General features: G+C 33.5%; 1 protein-coding gene across 8 annotated transcripts in view; it reads left to right on the top strand.

The window, feature by feature from the left end:
- Positions 1 to 21,070, top strand: part of LOC136034577 (glutamate receptor-interacting protein 2-like) — a 353,116-nt gene that overhangs the window by 133,770 nt on the left and 198,276 nt on the right. The window contains exon 1 of one of the 8 annotated variants that reach the window (XM_065715830.1): positions 7,746 to 7,889. The exons of the other annotated variants lie outside the window; for them this stretch is intronic. Coding sequence (XP_065571902.1) covers positions 7,811 to 7,889 — 79 coding nt within the window. The 5' untranslated portion in view covers positions 7,746 to 7,810. Of the gene's footprint in view, positions 1 to 7,745; positions 7,890 to 21,070 lie in introns of those variants that run through there. 8 annotated transcript variants of the gene reach the window in all.

The raw sequence follows: 21,070 nt of genomic DNA, 5'->3' as shown, positions 1-21,070 counted from the left end.
ATCAAATCTACCCTTCAACTATTGGAATGACAAGAAAATTTAGTTTCTACTTCATCACTGTGAAGACAATGGCTATTATGATTATAAGCCTACTGACTTTAATTTAGCTGTTACAAAAAGTGTTTTTCCATTTGAAAACACTGTATGTGGTATTGTTTCAAATAAGCAAAAATAGAAACAATTGAATTTTACAATATGAATGAAAAAAGTATCATTGACTTCACAAAGAGATGCGATAAGAGTGAAGTTACAATGCACTGTAGAAAATGTGACCCTGACTCTGGACATCTGTAGAAAATGTGACAGTGACTTTGGACATCAATATCAATACACACTGAATTCAGATGATCTGCCGCCATTACTTGTTCTCGACAGCTACTTATATGTGGAAGAAGAAATCTAAAGAGGAGAAAAAGTCTTTTTTATGCATATACATTTTTATTAACCAACACATTTACAACCAATTTTAGAACGTTTGATTCGATGGCACTTAAGTCAGTATTATACCGATATGAAAGTTTACTTTCCCAAAGGAAGTCATTCAGGTGATGGTTGTCTACGTAAATGTTGAGAAATCCATTATGTCGCCACGACATCGGAAAACAAACTATAATAGTGCCTGAAAACTACAGCTTCGTTAAATCTTGCATTCTCTTCTGGTTTTGAATGATAGTTTTCCCTCTCCTTTCAATAAAGTTGTTGATATTTGGAGTTTAGAATGTATATGGTAGACATAGAAGATCAAAATATGCTATGTCCTCATTGTTTGAAACATGCATAGCCAATGATACTTTTAATTTTTTCAAGGAATTCCAAGGGTATACAATAGGATTTGTATTTGGCCATATACGGATCCATATGAAATACACTGATTATTATTTTTTTTATGGTGCAAGGTCTAGTAGAACACTGCCTTCGGTAGTGGTTTCCAAGCAAGTTTCTAATTGATTTAATGAGATTAACGCAATACTCTCAGCTAAATACTCGGAAAAGGTGCACTCTAAACGTAAATTCTCCGTTCGTAAAGTATTCATATCTTAAGTGCCAAACTAGTCCAATTCAATGATACCATGAATTTTTATAAACATTATATCAGTTATACCATTTTCGAATAGTTCCGAATCTCGATCTAGAGACAGCAATGTCAACTCATGCAGTGTTCTATAGGATGTATCAAAGGATAACTTGTAGAGTGGTATTCCATTCACTTTACACACAAGAGAGGAAAATTCAAACACTTCAAATTTTTGTTGGGAATTTGCCCAAGCTCCTATAGCGCTAGCACTGCTATTGTAAGTTACTTGTAAAGTTACAATATAGATTTAAACAGACCAAATGTCCCTCATCATACTGCTTGATGACGACAGCCTTTGTTTTAATTAGAAATATTGTATTTTATTTTGAGAAGATAATACACCTAAATAAACCCAATTTCTCGAACCAGCGTTACACAAAAGCTTAAACTTTAAAATGAAGTGCAAAGACTTGAGGGTAGGAGAGAGGGCTGGTGTATCTCATATTTAAGATAGCCCTGATTATGATACTAAAAACAGAAAGAAATGAAAAATAACAATTAATTCAAATGAAAATAAAGAGTAATATTTCCATTTGAACATTCATCCCCCAGAAATTTCCTTCCCAAGGACGATTCTCCTTATAAAAATCTACCCCAAATACAATCCCTTCCCCCAATCTTTGTTTTTGTTTTAATGTTAACCTGTATATTTGATTAAATATATATATATATATATATATATATATATATATATATATATATATATATATATATATATATATATATATATATATATATATATATATATATATATATATATATATATATATATATATATATATATTACGTAGTTTTAACTACGTAAAACTTGCGAACATACAACATTCTTCGATGTCCCATTGTCTGTGCATATAAAAAGATTGTCAGGTTTACCGACTCTTGAACATGCAACATAAAATTGTCCATGGGAAAAACAATCCGTATTCAGATCTATACCTTATTATTCTAATGATTGCCCTTGAGCTTTGTTAATGGTGATTGCTAATTGAACATTCCCAGTGTCCCCGTCGTCATTTATATATCCCCCTGTGCCCCCGGCATCCCCCTTGTAGTTGTGTCCTTGTGTCCCGGTCTTCATTTATATTCCCAATATCCCGGTCGTCATTTGTGTCCCAGTGTCCCAGTCTGTAATTTCTCTTTGAGCGTCCCGGTTGTCATTTATATTCCCTGTGTCCCGGTATCCCGGTCTGTAATTTATCTTTGAGTGTCCCGGTCGTTATTTGTGTCCCAGTGTGCCAGTCTGTAATTTCTCTTTGAGTGTCCCGGTCGTTATTTATATTCCCTGTGTCCTGGTTTTTAGTTTTCTTTTTCTCCTTGATTTTTCAGTTTTTTTCCTTATTTAGTTTTTTTTCTTTTTCAGTTTTTAGTTTTTTAGTTTTTTTTATTAGTTTTTAGTTTTTTTTGTAGTTTTTACCTTTTCTTAGTTTTTTTTAGTTTTTTTTCTTTTTTAGTTTTTAGTTTTTTACCTTTTTTTATTTTTCTTTTAGTTTTTTAGCTTTTTTAGTTTTTTTAGTATTTTCTTTTTAGTGTTTTTTGTAGTTTTTACCTTTTTTAGTTTTTTTCTTCTTTTGTATTAATGCTAAAGCCAAGGTTCGAACCTGGAACCTCTCGAACCAGGAACCTGGAACATAACGCTTTACCAACTCAGCTACTTCGGCTTGAATACATTTGTTTTTGAATTGGTATATGATGAAATAATTCAGACGTCATATAATGACGTCTCGACAGACAGACACTCGACAGACAGACAGACAGACAGACAGACAGACAACTTATTTTTATATATATGCCTGTTTTCTTGCTGTTCTTGGGATTCCTCGGCACGCTTTCTATTCTTACTTTCTCTATCAGCCGCAAGTTTTTTGGCATAGACTCTTTGAGCAGCTTCCTCGGCTGTTGCCATTGTAGGTTCTTCAGTCATTTTACAATTAAACATTTTTCCGTCCACGATCTTCTTACAATTAAAAATTTGTCTTTGAAAGATTTTCTTAAATACCTTTAATGACGTCATCGTCATAACAAACATGACGACAACTAACTTCATGACGACTTGATGACATGACGTCACTCGACAGACATAACACACAAACAACTTATTTATATATATATATATATATATATATATATATATATATATATATATATATATATATATATATATATATATATATATATATATATATATATATCACGCGCGTAAGTTGTTACGCGCCATATTAGTTACGCGCCATTGTAGTTGTGTCCCTGTGTCCCAACTGTGAATATAGAAAGATATATATATATATATATATATATATATATATATATATATATATATATATATATATATATATATATATATATATATATATATATATATATATATACTAGCTGTTGGGGTGGCGCTTCGCGCCACCCCAACACCTAGTTGGTGGGGGCGCTTCGCCCCCCCCCAAGCCCCCCCGCGCGCGTAAGTCGTTACGCGCCATGTTAGTTACGCGCCATTGTAGTTGTGTCCCTATGTCCCACCTGTGAATATAGATATATATATATATATATATATATATATATATATATATATATATATATATATATATATATATATATATATATATATATATATATATATATATATATATATATGTTTTTAACTACGTAAAACTTGCGAATATACAACATTCTTTGCTGTCCCATTGTCTGTGCATATAAATAGATTGTCAGGTTTACCGACTCTTGAACATGCAACATATAATGGTCCATGCGAAAACAATCCGTATTCAGATCTATACCTCATGATTCTAATGATTTCCTTGAGCTTTGTTGATGGTGATTGCTAATCGACGATTCCCTGTGTCGCCGTCGTCATTTTTATATCCCCGTGTGCCCCCCGGTGTCCCGGTTGTCATTTATATTCCATGTGTTCCGGTCGTCATTTATGTCCCGGTGTCCCAGTCTGTGAATTCTCTTTGAGGGTCCCGGGCGTCATTGATATTCCTTGTGTCCCGGTGTCCCGGTCGTCATTCGTGTCCCGGTGTCCCAGTCTATATACATTCGTTTTTGAATTGGTATTTTTTTTTAGGTTTTAGTTTTCTGCCTTTTTTTTAGTTTTTTTTAGTTATACCTCATGATTCTAATGATTGCCCTTGAGCTTTGTTGATGGTGATTGCTAATCGAACATTCTCTGTGTCCCCATCGTCATTTATATATCCCCCTGTGCCCCCCGGCGCCCCCGTTGTAGTTGTGTCCCTGTGTCCCGGTCGTCATTTATATTCCCTGTGTCCCGGTCGTCATTTGTATTCCGGTGTCCCAGTCTGTATATACATTCGTTTTTGAAATGGTAAATGATGAAATAAATTTTTGTATTTTTCCCCTTTTTTTCTTTTTAGTTTTTTTGGTTTTTACATTTTTTTAGTTTTTTTAGTTTTTTTTTCTTTTTTCTTTTTAGTTTTTTTTTTATTTTTATTTTTTTAGTTTTGTTTTTCTCCTTTATTTTTCTTTTTGTTTCCTTTTTTTAGTTTTTTTTATTTTTTAGTTTTTTTAGTTTTTTAGCTTTTTTAGTTTTTTTATTAGTTTTTAGTTTGTTTTTTTCTTTTTAGTTTTTTTGTAGTTTTTACCCTTTTTTTAGTTTTTTTTTTTTTACTTATGTCCTGGTCGTCATTTATACTCCCTGTGTCCCGGTCGTCATTTGTGATGGTTTGTTGACGGTGTTTTGTTGATGGTGATTGCTAATTGAACATTCCTTGTGTCCCGGTCGCTTTCTCTTTGAGTGTCCCGGTCGTCATTTATATTCCCTATGTGCCGGTGTCCTGGTCGTCATTTGTGTCCCAATGTAATTTCGTAATTTCGTCAGTCGAAAACATGACGTCAGTCGACACAGAAACATGACGTCACCTGATCCACAGATCCACAGACAGACAGACAACTTATTTTCATATATATATATATATATATATATATATATATATATATATATATATATATATATATATATATATATATATATATATATATATATGTTTTTAACTACGTAAAACTTGCGAATATAAAACATTCTTCGATGTCCCATTGTCTGTGTATATAAATAGATTGTCAGGTTTACCGATTCTTGAACATGCAACATAAAATTGTCCATGGGAAAAGCAATCCGTATTCAGATCTATACCTGATTATCCTAATGATTGCCCTTGAGCTTTGTTGATGGTGATTGCTAATCGAACATTCCCTGTGTCCCCATCGCCATTTATATATCCTCCTGTGTCCCCGGCATCCCCCTTGTAGTTGTGTCCCTGTGTCCCGGTTGTCATTTATATTCCCAGTATCCCGGTCGTCATTTGTGTCCCAGTGTCCAAGTCTGCAATTTCTCTTTGAGCGTCCAGGTTGTCATTTATATTCCCTGTGTCCCGGTGTCCCGGTCATCATTTGTGTCCCGGTGTCCCGGTCTGTAATTTATCTTTGAGTGTCCCGGTCGTCATTTATATCTCCCGGTCGTTATTTGTGTCCCATTGTCCCAATCTGTAATTTCTCTTTGAGTGTTCCGGTCGTCATTTATACTCCCTGTGTCCCGGTTTTTAGTTTTCTTTTTTTCCTTTATTTTTCAGTTTTTTCCTTTTTTTAGTTTTTTTCTGTTTCAGTTTTTATTTATTTTTTAGTTTTTTTATTAGTTTTTAGTTTCTTTTCTTTTCAGTTTTTTTATAGTTTTTACCCTTTTTTTAGGTTTTTTAGTTTTTTTCTGGTTTAGTTTTTAGTTTTTTACCTTTTTTTAATTTTTTTTAGTTTTTTAGCTTTTTACTTTTTTTAGTATTTTCTTTTTAGTTTTTTTTTGTAGTTTTTACCTTTTTTAGTTTTTTTCTTCTTTTGTATTAATGCTAAAGCCAAGGTTCGAACCTGGAACCTGGAACATAACGCTTTACCAACTCAGATACTTGGGCTTGAATACATTCGTTTTTGAATTGGTTCAGTATAAATAAGTTGTTTGTTTGTGTCTGTCGACTGACGTCATGTTTCTGTGTCGACTGACGTCATGTTTGTCGACTGACGTCATTCGCAAGTTTTACGTAGTTAAAAACATATATATATCTATCTATATTCACAGGTGGGACACAGGGACACAACTACAATGGCGCGTAACTAATAAGGCGCGTAACGACTTACGCGTGCGGGGATGCTGGGGGGTGGGCGAAGCGCCCCCACCAACTAGGCGTTGGGGTTGTGCAAAGCGCGACCCCAACAGCTAGTATAATATATATATATATATATATATATATATATATATATATATATATATATATATATATATATATATATATATATATATATATATATATATATATATATATATATCTGTGTGTGTGTGTGTACAATGAAAAATAAATTGGATTTTCCTAAAGGATAAATTAAAAAAGTTAAGACATTGTAATTCTAATGGTTTATAAATTCAAAATTGCTTACATAAAAAGCAGTATCTTGAGATCACTTGTTCATTTTTGAAGTTATGATTCAAAACTTAATGTGAAATCATAAGTCAAAACTTATTATTTCAAAAATTAAGGCTCTAAGCGGATTGTCTCAAGCCTGTGACAGATCTAGACAGTTTGAAAAACAAAATTAAAAATAAAATATGGAGACGTTATCGAGAAAGAAATCATAAATAAATACTTATGGAGCAAAAAAAAGAAAAACAAGTGGGCAATAATAAATGAAAAATAAAGCAAAATAAAGAAAAAGGAAAATGATTCTCGTGAAGTTTACTTCAAAAGGTTAGATTTTGTTTTCAATTTTTATTTTTCCTGAACACTGAAAAAGATTTGGCGGAAGTCCTTATCGAAATCTGCGCGTGTGTCTGCACACACGGAGAACCTTGTTGCAGTAAACAAATTTATGCTTTACTTTGAAACACGCTGTTGAAGGAATTATCACTCTAAACCCTGTATTTTGTACTATATTAATGCAATTGTAAAATTGGTCGTTCTGCTGTGCATTTCTTTAACGAGTGTCAATGAATAGATTTTCAAATTACTATCAAAGAATAGAATTGAATAACTTTTTCATATTACCAAATTATTTTTAAAGTAAATTAATTAACTTAATTAACTGTGTTTATTCTTAGTTGATCAGTAATTAAAGATAGAATAGAATATTTTTATTCAATACAGTAGCCGGAGCTAGCATTAGCATGTCATGACAAAAATAATTTATACCTTCAAAAACACTCACAGGAAAATTTAAACAAACATTATATTAATCAAACATTAAATATTAGTTGCGTTAATTAAAGATTAGCCGTAAATAAGCTCTGGGGCTCTTGACTAACGAATAAGGACAATTGACTTTTATATATTTCTAAGACAGGATATACTGTCAAATAAAAGTAGATACCCATTCTAGTTTAAGGACAGACTCATAGAAGAACTCACAGAGTAGTTTATTATTAAAAGGTAAATAAACATGAATAAATGAAAATTATTTAAATATAAATGATTATGTAAATAAGAGTATATGTAACTGGTATAACATTTTCTGATGTACTATTTTCCGCTATCTCTACTGTTAGTATAATCATTGCCACCATTGATTGCTAATTAAGAGACTAGTCAGTATTATGTATTAGAAGAGTGATATGCTAATTACTCGCTTGCCGCCAAGTGTTTCAAAACCTCTCGTCTCTGGAAACGTATTTTGCTCTTTTCGTGAGAATCACTCAGTCTTTAACAGTCGCGTGCTAGAACACAATAGGATGAAAGTATATTAAGTGTTGAAATGGCGTTTTTCCCAGATATGCTAATGTCATGGAAGTCAAGTTTTCTGTCTGTTTTGAAACCGCCTCGGTCTCCAAGAAGTAGGTTTTTTCTCGAAGTTTTATCAAATATTAGTGATCGTTTTGTTATGATGTCTGTATGCGATTTTCATAGATTTCTTTAAAAGGATTTAAATCAACCAACATTGACCATTCATGTCTCTATTCCATTTGAAAGGTAGCCTATTGCTTTCTGATTTCATATGCGTAAGTTAGGCGAGTTTCTGGGTCTGGAATCTCTCGGAATTTCACAGTTTTTTTTTTCAGAGTTTATATCTCTTACATGTATACAAAATCGCCTAATTTTTTTTTGATAATCTTGAACTCTAGAAACGCAATACATCAAGAAAAGATCCTGGTTGGACGTCTGAAACAGATTTATAGCATTATGTTAAAGGGTGTAGTTGTGCCTAAAAAAAATCCCAAAAATTGGAATAAATTCTTTCCAGAGGGTTTTCGTGCCTTTTTTTACAGAATATAAGCAGGAGTTTCATTTCCCAGATAAATAAATAAATTTAACCTACATTTTATCTTATTTTACATTCTCAATTCAAAAATTTTTAGTAAAGGCCATCGCTGTATCCATGGAATTTACCTCTTTGACAATCCTGAAACTTTTGTCTGATTCATGAAAAAGTAACAAAATGAAAATAAGCAAATTATTGACACTTTTTTGGAGTTTTTAAATTTTAAGTGTCAATAAACATCAGTAAAATATGTTTATTTTCATGCTATGTGTATTTTTTTTGCTATTTTGAATTAAAAAACGCTAACGCAAAAAAAACAACAACAAGCAAATGCTTCTAATTAGAAAGGGTGCTGTCTTCAGAGCACAGAATGAAAGTGCCATGTCTGTTTTACCCCGTGCACCTACCAGGTTATGGTAGTGGCATCCGTGGAAGACGTGAACGAATTTATTCAAGGGGAGGACCTGGAGTTGTCTAATTATTGTAAAAGTTTTTACGTCGTGAGAGATATTACTATAAACCTTGACGTTTCAAGGAGACTAGAGTCTTAGCCTCTGCGAGCACATCCATGAATCTTCTCCAGAAATCGCGTAAATTTTGTTACTTTCCCATAATTTCTCTTGCCTTCCATACAACGCTCTTGTTTGCTTAGTGCTTTCACGACTTTGCCTTCTGTTAAGACACTTCGTGATTAAGTTTCAGGTTACGCGCCTGAGTGAAACGGTCTCTAATAACAGCACAAAAAGTGGTTAGGGGCTTTGCTTTTCCTCTATGAAACATTAACTACAGTCTATGCTTCTGGTTCTTAGAGTGTCAAAGCAAAGACCTATATCGAAGATTGCATTTATTTCTATGATAGATATTTCGACATCTCCTCGAGAGCCTTGCGAGAGAACTTATGCCTGTGCAAGGCTTGCACAGGCACAGGCATCTTGGTGGGGGGGCAACTGGGTCAGCTGCCCTTGATGTCGCAGCTTGGGGGCCCTACGGCTGGGGGATAGCCCATTTTGACCACAGTTTTCACTTTGATTCCACTTTTTTGCTTGTATTTGAGTCGGTAGGGGTGGGTGCTGTAAATACTTTTCCCCGGGCCCACCCAGACCTAGACTTAGCTCGGTGCCTACGCTCCCTTATGGATCAAAAATGAATAAATAATCACTATATTGAGTATCAGAAATGGTGAGCTCAGAAAATTTGTTAAGGACTTTAGAGGCTTATTCGACTATCTTTTGCATTTCGGATTTTCAGGGTTGGATACTGAATTAATTTTGGGCTCCCTCATTGTTATTTTTCCCTTAGACTCCAGTAATTAGTGCAACCTCCAACGTTCTTTGGGGGAAACATGCCCCAAAAAACTACTCCCTAAATCCGCTCCTGAGAATGCCCTGTGTTATACGTCACCCAACAAAATATATACCCTCTTTGCCTTATCTCTCCGTATATTTTAGACAAGTTTAAAGCAGCTAAAGCATAAAAAAGCAAAAAGTAAATTATGGGTAAATAAGAGGAAGAAGTGGGTATTGCTAGCAATGCTATGTGTGCTAAAACAGAATTCACTCAGTGGTGGTTCTAAGCTTTTGCAGGGGTTCAGCTGCCCCCCCCCCCAATTTTTATGATACCCAACATTAATTTTTATATCTGTGTTTTTACACTTCAATGGTATACCTCCCTAACCCCCAGATTATAAGGCTTAAAGCCGCTACTGGATTCGTCCTTTGCTTAAAACACAAAGGGTGGGAATCATAACTTCATGATCATAACCAGCCCCTGTGTGTGCGTGTGTGTTTTTTTATGACTCTTTTAAGAAAAAAAGAATTCTGTGTGTAACGCTTTACCAGAGCCCTTTTTCCCGCAAACTAATCCGATCGTTTGAATTTCTTACTTTCCCCTTGTAATTGTCTATGCGAACTCCTTTTCAAATGTCTTCGTAACGACCATTACATAGCATTTATGCTTAAGTGAAAAGCTATTATTCTTATGAATACGAGAAAAGACTATGCATATGTAGCAATAAAGCATTTAGTTTTGTTTTATATTTTATATAATATATTAAAATACGATTATATTCATATATTATTTATATATTATATTGAATTATATACACTACGAATTACCTTAAATATACATTCCTGTATTATTACGTATTTTTTATTCAAATACTATACATAAATATATTCATCATTCATATTGTATATTTATTTCCTATTGCATATTGTCATTACTATATCTGCTTTCCATTTCTAATAACAAATATAATTTTTTGTTAGACTTGTGAGGCAAGGATGTATTTTTTTGTTTACTAGTTTGTGAGAACTCCGAACGCCGTGAAATGTAATCGAACTTTCAAAATAGTCTGAAACATCAAAAATCGACCAAAGGAGAATTCATGATTATCCTAGGCAGCGCAATAGCGCTGTCTAAGTAAAGAACGATTTATACACACAAAAATATGAAGGCAGAAAATATCTGAGAGTGTTTTTGAATTCAAAATGAAGCAGTTTTCTTTAAAGAAAAATAGTAAGTAAGTAAATAGTTGAACTTGCTGAAGAAATGAAAAAAAAAATCTTATAAAAGACGTAACTATACTAAAACTATTCTGTAATAAAGATCTGATTGCATAATTAAATGAACAAGAAACCTACGTTAATGACAGCGTAGAGAAATGAAAACAAGGCCGACTAATTTAATTAGTGCAACTACCCCTTCTAGAAAACGAGAATTCACTAACAGATTTATTGAAATTCATTAGTAATGACCATGAAGAAGAGTCATTAAAAACGCAATTAAACTGGGTTTTTGATTTAGGTGCCATTTTGACAATGTCAATATTTCAATCGTCCACCAACAATTAAGCGTCAGAACTGGCGTAACTAACTACCATTTCACAGCTGGGAGTCACTTTTTGCCTCAAAATTAAACCGCAATAACTAAGTTTCAAATTAATAAATTAGTATGCTGTATAGTCACATTTTACAAATGTGGATCTAGCTCAGTGAACTGGCGAAAATAAAATCAGAGGTGCGTAATTTGGAACCGGTAGACGCTGGGAAGACAAATCGATCAATTGAAACACGAAATGGGTTAAATTATCCACGAAATTAGGTAAACACGAGGTGGGGGGGGGCTGCTTTGGCCCTATATCTGAAATCTCGTGATTTTTAGCACTTACTCGTAGTGTCGTCTATGTTTCTCAACAATTCAACTAATTTTGTAACTATGCCCCCTCCAACCCCTAAAACGAGTTCCCTGGAGAAAGTTTTCTGGGAAAATGCCTGTATTGGGTATACATATGCTCAATATTAAATAAACTGCATAGAGCATGAGTTTTCGCAAGCTTCTTGTACTTTTTCTTCCATACCATCATCAAATGTTTCTCAAGGTGTTTGAAACAGCCAAAATCGATGAGTTCGGTCTGCACCTGGTTGATTGTCAAATTTCTTGTTAGATGTCAGTGGCTGTTCCCCTGCTCCCGTATTGCATTTTTTTTTCTATATTATATGGTTTCTATTCAGGTAATAAATCTATGGTACGTACATAAGAATATTCTGCCCCGTCTTCATCCGTGCTTGAATCTGCAGTTGTGTATTTACTTCATAGGTGGCATTTGAGAACGATATAAATCTTGGGTTGCTGTAAAGTCATTTTGGAAGCCGGTTTACTTAGCTACGTAAAGTAAGTTTTAGAGGTTTGGAACTGTTTAAACATAAAAAGTGTTTCCAAATGTTAATTTTTTTTTGCTTTCCTTTGAGCTTGAAAAGGGGGCCCAAACACTTTTATAGACCATGATTTAAAGATCAAATTCAATTTACTACATCTTTGGAGTTTCTAACAATTTGATCTTATTGAATAATTTTTCAGAAGATTAAAGGCAAAAATACAGAAGGCACTGATCATTTTTTTTTTTTTTTCACAATATAGTAGATTATGTAGATTTGGATCTTCATTTCAATCTACCGAAACATACGTTGATACGTAGACTACAGTAATTTTAAAGGTATACTAAACGGTATATTGGCGGTGGTAATTCAAACAGTGTTTTGTGACACTTTGGTAAAAGTTCGGTAAAAGTAGAATTGTAAGTCACTCTTTTAAACAAAATACAATCAGTCATTTGATCTAGTCTTCAGTTCGATATCTTATTTAGAACCTCAAGATAATTAGAGTTTTTATTTTTTTTTCTAAAAATAAGTTTCACTTCTTCTAGAAAGCAGAAATAAAGGAAATTCTGAGCTTTTGAACTCAAATCTGTGTTCGTCTTATCTTGAAGGCTGAATAAAACATACCCTGTGAAAACATCAAAGACATCACTAGCAATTGAAAACCCCAGATCATATTTTTCAGTTTCTCTTTTCTCTTGTACAAGCAATAATTCATAACATATCGCCTTTTGAATTGCTACAGCAGGCATATACGTAAGTTTTGCAGGAGGGTGTAAAATCTAGAAAGTGTAGGAAAACGAAGGGGAATGGGGGATGGGCAAGGGAACTTCAAAGTTTGTTTTTGGGTAGCAGCTAAAAATCTTATGTCTCTGATGCGCCTATTTTGTTTCGCAGTATAATCCCCTATGGGAATAAAAATTTATTCATATCTAATTAGCTTGGTAAATGAAAAATCACTACTTGGCACTAAGTTATCAGAATAGCATAGCTGCAACATCTCAGGAATGGCTTGGGGTAATACGTTGAAAATATCAGTGAGTTTGGGAGGGGGGGGGTAAATAGAACTAACGTTTGACTTGGGGGAGAGGGACAGGGGGACTAAAATATTCTTCCGATCTACCTAAACGTTTTTACACTAAAAACCACCTATAGAACTTATTGTCTATTCACAGTTAATTATCAAGGTAAATCAAAAAACGCTATGTGTCGTGAAGTGACCAAAACGGTGTATTTGTAATATCCTTAGAACAGAGTAGGGAATAATGTCGAAACTCTTTGGGAGTTTTGTAGGAGCAGAAAGGAAGGGTTTAAAGATTTGGGTCTCTCATTTTTCTTGGAAGTTTTGGCACTGTAAGCCCCTGTTGGACTATGATCTATTCCCGGTAAAGTTGTGATGTAGATTTATAGCAATCACATGCACCAGAGTTAATAATAGACTTATTTCGCCGAAGCTATTTAAAATAGCGTATCTCCATATTTCAGGAATATATTAAGAGGTCGAATTAAATTTTCAAAGGCTCTGGAGGGCCAATTTGACCTTGAGATTTGACTTTGGGGAGGGGTAGAGATTAATCGAAAGCAGCTATGTATCAAGGCTATAAAAAGGGTATGTCTGCAATATCTAGGGACCGACTTGTGACATACTTTGTTTTTAGAGGCAAGGGATGTGGGGTAACCAAATGTGTCTCTTGTATCTGTCTAACAATTTTTGCATTATTGGCTCTAGTAGAATCTCGGATCTCGGATCTAGTCACGGTTAAGTAACGGGATAAATCAAAAGACAGCATACTCACTAAAGACAGGCTTTTGTCTCCTAAACATTGCTTTGTCCAAAAAGGGATGAAGACTTTTTCTTAAAAGTTTGAAACATCTCCTTAAGCTATTGAGTCAAGGGGACCAAAAAAGTGTTTTACTCTAAAAGGAATCGAAGCGAAAAGAAGTTACCGCTTCGAGTTAATCAAAGTGCCTTTCAAATTCAATGGAGAAACAAAAGAGCCAAACTCCATCAACAACAGAAAAACAGATACGTTTCATTTGTTTAAAGACACCGTATCATTTCATTTGCTTTACTTTGTCCATTAGGCCAATGGAAATCAGTGTTCAAGAACACTGATTTCATTCTAACCACTCATTTCATATAGAGATTATTAAACTCCGTCACAACAGTATTAAAAAATAGAACTTTTCTTGTACTTTTCTTTATTAGTTATCATTTCATTCCGATCAAATGACTAGCAAACAGTGCTTTTTTCTAACATTTCACTTAGAGATTATTAAACTCCATCACAAAAGTGTTAAAAAAAAAATGCTGTAAAAGACACTAAGGTATAAACCTACGATTTAATTTATTTGTCTAAAACAGCTAGGAAAGCGATTTCCTTTGGCCTTTATTTGTATTTTTCTTGTAATTTTCTTTCTTATATCCATTTCATTCCAATCAAATGACTAACAAACAGTGCTTTCTTCTTAAAATAATATTAAATAAAAAAACTAATTTTTTTAGCTGAAAGTAAGGAGCGACATTAAAACTTAAAACGAACAGAAATTATTCCGTATATGAAATGGGCTGTCCCCTCCGCAATCCCTCGCTCTTTACGCTAAAGCTTTTAATTGTTTTATAAAGTAGAATTGTGGCAAAGAGTCAAACTTTAGCGTAAAGAGCGAGGGATTGTAGAGGAGACAATCCATTTCATATACGGGGTAATTTCTGTTCGTTTTAAGTTTTAATGTCGCTCCTTACTTTCAGCTAAAAAAATTAGTTTTTTTTTATTTAATTTCTGAACGTTTTGAATTAATGCATGTTTGGTTTTGGCTCTCTGCACAAAAATAATTAAAATGAAATTTGTATATGAATTCTTTTTTTGACTAAATGGCTTTCTGTTAGTTTTGATCAGACGATTTTGAGAAATAAGAGGTGGAGAAGGAGGTCTAGTTGCCCTCCAATTTTTCGGTTACTTAAAAAGGCAACTAGAACTTTTAATTTTTAACGAATGTTTTTATTAGTAAAAAATATACGTAACTTAAGAATTAACTTACGTAACAAACTTTCATAATCTTATATTTTTTTATGTATACGAGGGGGTTTGTACCCTCGTTAATACCTCGCTCTTTACACCAAATCATAAGTTTTGTCCCAATTCTTTAAGAATGACCCCCTGAATCAGAAAGGCCGTAGAATAAATAGTTGAAATTAATAAAAATACTTTAGCATAAAGAGCGAGGTATTTATCTCCTCCTAAATACCTCGCTCTTTATGCTAAAGTATTTTATGAGTATCATATGAGAACCCCTCATATGCGTAATAATCTTTGTTCGTTTTAAGTTTCAATGCTACTCCTTCCTTTCATTTGAAAAAACGTTTTCATGTTTTTTTTTTATTGTTTTCTTATAGTAATGCTAGAAAATCCTGCGCCCTTTTCATTGAATTTTTCTTCCCCCATGACAGATTCCTCCAAGGAAAGATCCTCTAACATAGCCCCCTCCCCTCAGCCCCACCCCCAAACAAAATAAAATCCCCCTGAAAACGTTTGTACACTTTCCAATAACCATTACTATATGTAAACACTGGTCAAAGTTTGTAACTTGCAGCCCCTCCCCCAGGGATTGTGGGGGAGTAAGTCATCCCCAAAGACATAGTTACTATGGTTTTCGACTATGCTGAAAAAAATGGCTATCCCAAAATTTTGATCCGTTGACTTTGGGAAAAAAGTGAGCGTGGGAGGGGGCCTGGATGCCCTCCAATTTTTTTGGTCACTTAAAAAGGGCACTAGAACCTTTTATTTCCGTTAGAATGAGCCCTCTTGCGACATTCTAGGGTAGCTCCTTACTACAGTTCGTTATCACAAACTGTTTGAAAAGCAAAAATATAGCTCCAGAAGATGCTGAAGTTCTGGTTTGATCAGTCTAAAACGTCTGCTAGAGTGACTTGAATTTGCTTCAATTTATATAACTTTTTCATTCCTTTTTCACAAATATGTATTCCACCCCATTCAGAAAATAATAGACAAAGTTGCAACATTTTTTCAACCTAAAAGTTGCTTCCAAACATTTAGAAAGTAGAAACCTTAATTTTTTCTAAAACAGCTTGGAAAATATTATCCTCTGGCACTTGCTGTTTTTTCTTTCCTGAATATTCATTTCATTCCACAGCTACCAAATAATATTTCTCTCTTAAAGAATAGAAAGGAAAATTGCTCTACTAAATTAAAAAAAAAAAAAAAAAAAAAAAAAAAAAAACAGAGGAAATTAAGGTAAAAGTCGGCGATTTCCTGTTGCCTTTAACCGCAATCTTTTTCCTTTTTCCTATGAATATTCATTTCGCTCATATCAAATGAGTAACAAACAAAACTTGCTTCTAAAAAGAATAGACGCAAAAATAAAGTTCCCAGACGCTGAAGCCTCGGGTTAGGTTTGTCTAATTTACCTGAAAGAGTAATTTGAATTTACTTCCTTTTATGGAACTTTTTCATTCTTTTATTTTAGAAATATCCATTCCACCCCCTCAGAGAATATTTGTCAAACCTACAGCATTGTTTCAACCCAAAAAATTGCTCCCGACTACATTGAAGGCATCACGTTTGATTTGTCTTCAATAACTTCGTCTAAATTTGATTCGTCTTCAGAAAAAATTGAAAAAAATGAAAAAAAAATCCAGAGGAAATAACAGAAAAAGCCTCAGATTTAACTTGATTAAAACACTTTGGAGAATGATTTCTTCTGGCTTCTATTTGCAGTTTTTTCTTTTATCTTTGTTTAAGATTATCCATTTCATATCGCTCAAATAAATAGAAAAGTATTTCTCTCTTAAAAGAACAGAAGCGAAAAAATTTCTGTATTAAATTTAAAGATTCCAGAAGAACTAAAAGCCTCAGATATAATTTGTCTAAAAGAGTTAGGAGGACGATTTTCTATGGCTTATATCTGCATTCTTTTTTCTTTTTATTTCATTTTATGAATACTCATTTCATTCAAATCAGCGAAAATATAGCTCCCAGAGACACTGAAGTCTGGAGTTTGATTTGTCTAAAACACCCGAGAGAGTGATTTGAATTGGCTTCAATTTATAGAACTTTTTCTTTCTTTTTAAGAATATCCATTCCACCCCCCTTCCGTCGGAGAATATTAGAGCGAAGCTAAAGCATTGTTTCACCATACAAAATTGCTTTCGACTGCATTGAAGGCATCACGTTTGATTTGTCTAAAGTAGCTTTGTCTAATTTGATTTGTCTAAATTTGGCCAATAGAAAATGATATAATTTGGCACTATTTCCCTTTTTATTTCCGCATTTGGTGAATATTCATTTATTTTCATTCAAAAAGCTACCCTAACTGTGTTTCACTCTAAAAGGAGTAGCAGTGAAAAAACTGCTATGCTAAATAAAAAAAAATTCAGATGAAATAATGGTAAAAGTATTTAAATTTAATTTGTCTAAAACAGTTAGGAGAACGATTTCCTATGGCTTATATCTGCATTCTTTTTTTTCATTTTATGAATATTCATTTCATTCAAGTCAGCGAACATATACCTCCCAGAGACACTGATGCCTGGTGTTTGATTTGTCTAAAACACCTGAGAGAGTGATTTGAATTGGCTTCAATTTATAGAACTTTTTCTTTCTTTTTAAGAATATCTATTCCACTCCGCTTCCCCCAGAGAATATTAGGTGAAGCTAAAGCGTTGTTTCATCGTACAAAATTCTTTCCGACTACATTGAAGGCATCACGATTGATTTGTCTAAATTAGCTTCGTCTAATCTAATTTGCCAAAATTTAACCAAAAAAGCATGGTATAATTTGGCACTTTTTCACTTTTTATTTCCACTTTTGGTGAATATCCACTTATTTCCATTCAAAAAGCTACCCAAACAGAATTTCACTCTAAAAGGAGTAGCAGTGAAAAAACTACTATGCTAAATAAAAAAAAATCCAGATGAAATAATGGTAAAAGTATTTGATTTAATTTGTCTAAAACAGTTGAACATGATTTCCTGTGGCTTCTATTTGAAGTTATTTCTGTTAATTTTTTATGAATATTCATTTCATTTCGCTGAAACAGATACCACAAAGTATTTCTCTTTAAAAAGAACAGAAGCGAAAAAATTGCTCCCAGAGACACTGAAGATAAAATGCCTCAGGTTTGATTTGTCTAAAACAGCTGAGAGAGTGATTTCCTCTGGCTTCCACTTATAATTTCTGTTTTTTAAAAGAATATCCATTTCACCCCACTCAAATGAACCAATGCCGCCAAGCAATAAATTAAGAAAGTAGACTCAGCACTCCTAGAATCTTGGAAGCGATTCTTTCCTGCCCTTTTTCAAGAAGACAAAGACAATTTTAAAGGTGTTTTCGCTTCTTTGCAAGGAAGCTTTTTTAAATGCTTCGCTGTGCAGAATTTTTTCCTAGGTAGAATAGTTTATACTATGTCTACATAAAAAAGCTCAGGTTTTGTTTTTCTATAAGAGTTTTAAAAAATCATTACAAAACAGCAAATCAGGTGTCGCAATCTTTATAATGATTCAAATTTTGGTGTAACTCCAACAGATAAATACAGCAATGAGTAAAAAATGTGAGATTATTAGGCTTTCTTTTCTAACATTCGCTTAAGTATTGGTATTATCGGCTCGAAAAGAGGGAATTGATATTACAAAAAGAGCCCAATGGGATTATAGCACTCATTTTAATACTTAGAATGCGTATTCAAATTGTGTATGTTGTTTAATGTAATCTTTTCATTCTTTTTTTCTTTCAAAAGTACCTGAAAAATTGATTAATTCTAGTACCTTACTGGCCGTGTCGAATTTAGATTATTCCTACTACTTATAAAATATAATCGTATCCCTACTAGTCTACAAGTATAATCATACAAGCAAATGCATTGTCTATTTTGAAGGAAATCTTAACATTTCTTAGGAAGAGAGTATAACGATAATGATAACAATGATAGTAATTTACTTTTAACCCACTCTACGGTACATGTAAATAGTGGAGTAAGATACTAAAGAAGAGCAAAAAAAGCAACAAATCTAAAAATGAAAAATAATCCCTGATAAAAGCAACGCCCAAAACTATAATGTGGGCCCAAACGATAACTAGAATACTGACTGATTTTTGCCTTCACTATGTCAGTAGTATACTATACAGTAGTATGAAGCTTACATTCTTATTGGGCACTAAAGCTACAGACTATATCCAATTTAAATAATTGACCTACTTACAGACCCTTACAGAACCCTTACATAATTTGCATAATTCTTGTCTGGGCATGATTACCAAGGTAATCCAGTGACAATTGTATGAATATTTTTTTTATATTTGAGTTGAGTAATGGCAGTTTACATATTAAATAACAAGAAATAGTCCAAAAATTAAAATAAAAATGAAATTTCAAATATGGTTTTTCTGGAACAAAAAACGCTTACAAGTATAACATGTATAGCATTTTCATTTTGTATTTCAAAAATATCACTGGTGAATTTCTTTTTGACTTGGTTTTTGATTTATTTTTTATATGGCCGTCCCTGTAGTATTTTGTGGCTGGTCATCGAGAGTAGATGGTTTACTGTATTTTTTTATCAGTATCAATTGTACATTGGAAGGATATACACTTGCATTGTATTTTTAAGGAAAAGTGAAGGTGAAATATTCCAAGAAAGTATGTGCACATGATTAAATCATCGTTGCTTTGAATGCTGACAAAGACAATTATTTGAACTACGAAACAAGTACTAGTGATAACATTATTGGAAATGTATGCGTGCGTTGTCATGACATTAGATTTTTTGGACTACCGGCACAATTCCATATTGCTGATGGTGGATATTCGAGAGTAAGATATCCAGAGATGATACCACCCAAAGAGAACGTAAACATAAAAATAATATTCGATGATGAGAAACACCTTCTTGCTAGTGTTTGTGGTTAAACATTACCTATCAACATAACCAGGATTGATAGATCCTATCAACCCTGGTCTGATATTAACATTAAAAAAAGCAAAGAGAAAAACAGAGGCCTACTCATACACCAATATCATAAAAAATAACTTGTCTAGGTGCTAGAACTGTTACCTATATAAAAATAATTTGGTAATAGACAGTGAAGTCAAAAAGAGAATAAAAAGTAGATTGGCATACAAAATAACAGTGGAATGTAAAGGTTATTTGATGGCAAACAAAGCGAATGTGATCATTATTACCACCAATGATCATATACCAACAGACATCGTCAACGATCCCAGTACCACCAATGACGTAATGTGTGTGGTGGGATTGTAGCTAAAACCATGTTAAAACTCGTGTATGACTCCAAGCGGAAAAGTGTCAATGTCAAGAGAAAACATAATGAAGTACATTATGGAATAGATTGAAATTGTTCTTTTTTTTATTTTATGATAATATTATTCATGTTGTTATTTCAATAGAAATATTTTTTGCGCTACTTTGTTATTTTTCCATTATTTTAGGATACTCTAGCAGGTCGAACGTTCAGAATTTTTATTAAAAGCTGGAAACTTAAGAAAAGAAATTTTCTGAGACATAATTACTACTAGCGTGCTCAAAGCGGGCATATTAGAAAGTAGTGTAGGTTAACAGGGCTTTTAACAAAAGTCTGAGTGAGATGAGCTGGATTTCTTTCCAAAACCCACCCAGCCAAGTAAAAACCCGCACAGACAAACAGGTAGAGGGAGAGTGAGAGAGACAAAAATAAATACAAATACACATATTCAGATATAAAAACGGACAAAACAGACATTAGGACGATCAAACACCCGCCCAGAAACACAGAAGCAGTGGGTGTGAGAGAAAAAAAACACACAAACATGCAGATTCAGACGTACTAACAGACAAAGACAGACACTGGGAAAAGCAAAAAACCGCTTTGACACACAGATATAGTGAGTGAGAGAGACAAAAAAACGCACAAAGAGAAAGATTCAGAGATACAAACAGACAAAGACATAGACTGGAACAAGCAAAGACCCGCCCAGACACAGATGCACAGAGGGTGAAAGAGAGAAGACACATACAAACACGCAAATTCAGACATACAAACACATAAAGATAGACACTGGGACAAGCAAACACCCCCCTAGACACAC

This window comes from Artemia franciscana, chromosome 13, assembly GCF_032884065.1.
Source record: "Artemia franciscana chromosome 13, ASM3288406v1, whole genome shotgun sequence".
NCBI classification, from domain to species: domain Eukaryota; kingdom Metazoa; phylum Arthropoda; class Branchiopoda; order Anostraca; family Artemiidae; genus Artemia; species Artemia franciscana.
This window is presented reverse-complemented; position numbering and strand designations above follow the sequence as displayed.